The sequence below is a fragment of the Pygoscelis adeliae genome, unplaced genomic scaffold, assembly GCF_000699105.1.
Source record: "Pygoscelis adeliae isolate BGI_AS28 unplaced genomic scaffold, ASM69910v1 Scaffold346, whole genome shotgun sequence".
Taxonomy (NCBI): Eukaryota; Metazoa; Chordata; class Aves; order Sphenisciformes; family Spheniscidae; genus Pygoscelis; species Pygoscelis adeliae.
Window position 1 is genome coordinate 164,149 of NW_008824902.1, and position 4,132 is coordinate 168,280.

Consider the following 4,132-nt stretch of genomic DNA (forward strand, 5'->3'; position numbering starts at 1 on the left):
CGTCGTGGGACATCGCGTAGTGCGCTAGGACAAAGAGGGTCTGCGGGGCAAGAAGGGGGGACTTAACAACCGCCACCCGGCCCCACCGAGCACAGCGGGGGTCCCCACGGCACGGCCCCCACTCACGTTCTTGGGGAAGAGGTAGTCTCCAATGACAATGTCCTTCTCATAGAAGACTCTGGCGTTGGTGGGCACCACGGGGTAGACCCTGGGATATGGGGAGAGTTTGAGGGGGAGCAGGACCCATCTGGGGACCCCAGAGGGAGAGAGCCACAGGCAGGACAAGGGGGAGTATCTCCCGCTGCTCAGCAGCTCCGTCCCCCTCCCTCCCCAGGGAGGGGGTGGATGGATGCAGCCCTGAGGGACTGAAATCCAGCCCTGCACCCTGCCTGGCCCGTGCCTCCATATCCCCCATCACCAGCCACCCCAGCTGGTGCATCCCCCAATGTGGGGGGGAGAAGGGGCTGCCCCCAGCCCTGGGGAAGGGGCCATTGACAGGGACCCTGGGGCAGGGGCAAGGCTGGGCTGTACCTCAGCGTTTCCTTGATAACAGCCCGAAGCATTGGCATCTTGGGGATATCCTCAGCACCAGGAAACCGGTCGGTGGGCACGACAGCTTTCAGCTCCTGGTACAGGGTCTCCTGGATGCCCGGGTCCCGGGAGAGGTGGTACAGGGCCCAGGAGAGCGTGTTGGAGGTCTGGGGGAGGGGAGCACAGAGGGGAGTGAGGGGGAGGGCCGGTACCCAAGCAGCCTTGTGCCAAGCATGGCACCAGTATGGTACCAGACAGCCCCTGGTCCAGTGCACAGGGAAACCAGGGTGAGGGGCAGCGAGCACGGGGGAAACTGAGGCAGGCAGCAGAGCAGAGGACAGGGTCTATACTGACCGATCCCTGAGGGTTTGCCCCTGTGGGGCATCAGCCCCCCAGCCACCGGCCCAGAGCTCGCAGGGGCTGGGGAGCGCAGCTGAGCGTGGCCCCATGGCTCCCCCCCCCGGCACGGAGCTCAGCAGGGATCCCCTGGCAGCAGCTGCCCGGCTCTCACCGTGCCAGCCAGCAGCAGCTCGGCCACGCTGCCGTAGACCTCATCCAGGCTGAGCCTGCCGCTGGCCAGCAGGTAGCTCAGATAGCCGGACACCTCCTTGCCCCGCTCCACCTGCCCCTCCAGCTCCTTCATCTTTCGGTCAATTAGGGTCTTGCCTGTGGGGACAGAAAGCAGGACCCGGCGCTGATGGAGTGAGGGCGGCTAAAAGGACATGTGGACGGGGACTGCCCCACTTTTGAGGGTCCTTAGGGGGTCCGACCCCACTGTGCTGGGCCCCCATCATCACCACTCACCGAAGGCAAAGATGGTGTCCCAGCTGTCCAGGTAGCGGTCCCAGAAGGGCAGCACCTTGCGGCTCCATCGAGGCAGGACGGTGGCAAAGATGGAGTTCTTGAACATGAGGTTGATGGAATCGATGAAGCGCCGGGTGTCGGCAGGGACCTGCTGCTTCAGGCACCCGATGCGGGTCTCGAAGAGGATATAGGAGATCCCTGGGGGGAACAGGCCACATCCAGACCCCCGCAAGGATGGGAAGAGCAGGGCAGGGCAAGGGTGAGGGGGAGGACACCCTACCTTCCAGGGCGAAGCGGTAAAGCAGGTTGGCCACATCCCCCACCAGCACCCCCGAGGGGCTGCGGCTCCGCTCATCCCTTAGCCGCACCATCAGGTCTGACACCACCTCCCCGATGGCATCCGCATACAGCACCGCCTCCGAGGGCTTCAGTAGCCGCTTGTTGAGGACCTGGCGCAGGCGGTACCAGCGCTCCCCTTCCCTGCACGGGGACAGGGCTCAGCGCTGGGGACATGGACTGGCAAGGGGCAGTGGCTGGCAGCAACTTCCCAATCCCTGGGAGCGTCCTCCCAGCACTGGGCTGGAACCACCCTGGGTGTCTTTCCTCCCCCCATGGCCATGCCCTTCTGCTTGGGGGGGACACACTGTTTGCAGGAGAGGGGGCAATGCCAGCTGCCACCCGGACCCTACACCCGAGGAAGGGACAGGAGACGCCTGCCGTCCTGCAGAGTGCAGCCAGGGCAGGACTCACTCGGTGAAGGGTCCGTAGGGCAGGCGACGGGTGTCCCGGTGCTCCTTCCACAGGGCCATGTCGCTCCGCATGGGGTACTTGCCCTCCTGCCGTAGCAGCTGCTCCAGCACCACTGGGCTCCCGATGTTGATGTTCTCGTAATGCCCGAAGGTCGACTTCCAGATGGGACCATAAATGCGCCGGGACATCAGCTGTGATGCACCAGAGCACGGCAGGGTGAATAGGACAGGGGCAGCACTGGGGCTAGATCAGTCCCTCCCTGTCCTGATCCTGCTCTGCACATGTCCAGCATGGTCTGCACCCATCCCAGGGACCCCTCAGCACCAGCTGGGCCCAAGCACCCACCTCTGACCCCCCCAAGCTGGCACCATCCTTGAAGCACCCTGCAGATGGCTTGGGCTGGTGTCTCCAGGTACATGTCCTCTGCCAGCACTAAGCACAGCAGGCACTGACCCCCGGCACAGGCTGGAACATCCCTCACCCACCCCAGAGATGCACGGAGGGCGTGGTGGGTCTTTTGGGGAGGCAAGACCAAGAGGGGACAGCAGGGACAGGGAAAACTGCCAAGCACAGGGCTCTGCCGAGATGCAGGGCCATTGCAGTGGCTGTCAGCAGGTCCAAGCCCCGCTGCTTCCAGCATGGTCCCAGCCATGCTCTGCTCAACCTGGGGACAACAGTCCCCGCGTGGGTCCTTGAACCCGCCATCCGATAAGGGTGGTTAATGATCAGCGCTGGGAGGGCAGCGCCAGGCTGGGGCCGGACTGGGCTGCTCCCAGGGCAGGCTGCCACCCCCGGGGCATGGCCCTGGGGCCACAGGCTCACAAGCCAGCCAGGGGACATCCACCAGCATCAGCTCTGCTCTGGGCTCTGCTGGTCACCTCTCCTGAGTGACCTCTCCTGAGGTCCCCTCTCAGCCGCACCCAAGGGTGCCATGCCTGCCTCCCTGCCGGGGAGCACTGTGACCTGCGAGCGCATCCCTCGGGGGCAGCCGGGCACCCCTTTGCAAGTGGATCTGCACAGGGCCACATCCAAGGGGTGCTTTCCATCCCACCCAGGCACTGCCAGAGCCCCTGTGGAGTGGGGCCAAGCCCGGGGGGCTGCGGGGGACCTAGCAGAGAAGCCCTGGTCCCCGTTCCCCGCGGCTGCGGGGATGCACGTGGTACAATCTCCCTTGGTGACTGACTGCATCGCAGCCTGCGCCCGGATTCAGCTGGATTCGTCACCGCGGGGAGACGTTCCTCGCGTGTGGTGGCAGGAGGAGGGGGAGGGACAGCCGCCCCGGTGCCGCAGGCGGCTTGCCAGGTGAACACGCTGCGTGGGGCCGTGGGCAGCTGTGGCCTGGGCTGAAGCCTGCCCACCGGCATCTGCTGGCAGCTGGGACCCGGCACGGCGCAGGCCTGGGAGAGCAGGGCCGAGAGAAGCCAGAGCTGCTGGGATCTGGGGAAATCCACCTCCAGAGCATGCAGGCATCTATCTGCAAAGCCGGGCCACACTCGGGGCCCCAAGGGCAGGAGGGAGCAGAGGGAGCTCCCGTGCCCACTCCCTGAGACCCTGCTGCCCTGCAACAGCCCCTTCTCCAAACAGCAGTGCCTGGTGCTCTGCGGTGCCAGGGAGGCCTGATCCTGCACGCTCCTCCTGGCCGGTCAGAGCTCCAGGGCGCTGGAAGATGCCACCCTGGCTCACGGCCAGCCAAGCGCATCGCTTGCTTCACCCGATGTATGAGGAAGTGTTGACAGAAGAAAAGCAACACCTCTGCCTATCCCTCCCCTGCCTGCCTGAGTACCATCTGCCCAAACACCTGCCTGGCTGCCTGCCCCCCAGACCGCGGCCCCTCTGGCTTGTCACAGCCGGGGCAGCTCGAGCTGCCTGGGGATGCCAGGACCCTGTGAGCCACCCCCGAACCTTCGCCCTCGGCTGCCTGGCCGGCTCGAGGATGCTGGAGCAGCCCTGGGCTGGCAGGACCCTCCCAGGGCCACCCGGTTCTGCGCTGGCCCCTCTCAGTGCTGCTTGCCCCAGCATCACCCCACGGTGCAGAGCTGCTCCCCGC

At 65.7% G+C, this 4,132-nt stretch overlaps 1 protein-coding gene across 1 annotated transcript; it reads right to left on the minus strand.

Annotated features, from left to right (window-relative positions):
• Window position 1: 1 nt before the first annotated feature.
• On the minus strand, window positions 2–2,503 carry LOC103917680 (sterol 26-hydroxylase, mitochondrial; the record flags this gene model as incomplete). The annotated part of the gene is made up of 8 exons (XM_009324864.1): window positions 2,468–2,503; window positions 2,086–2,276; window positions 1,616–1,815; window positions 1,336–1,533; window positions 1,043–1,197; window positions 532–698; window positions 127–208; window positions 2–40 (listed from the first exon to the last, which is right to left on the minus strand). Coding segments are annotated over exons 1-8 (1,068 nt in total), but the record flags the coding sequence as incomplete, so codon positions are not given.
• Between the last annotated feature and the right edge of the window lie 1,629 nt (window positions 2,504–4,132).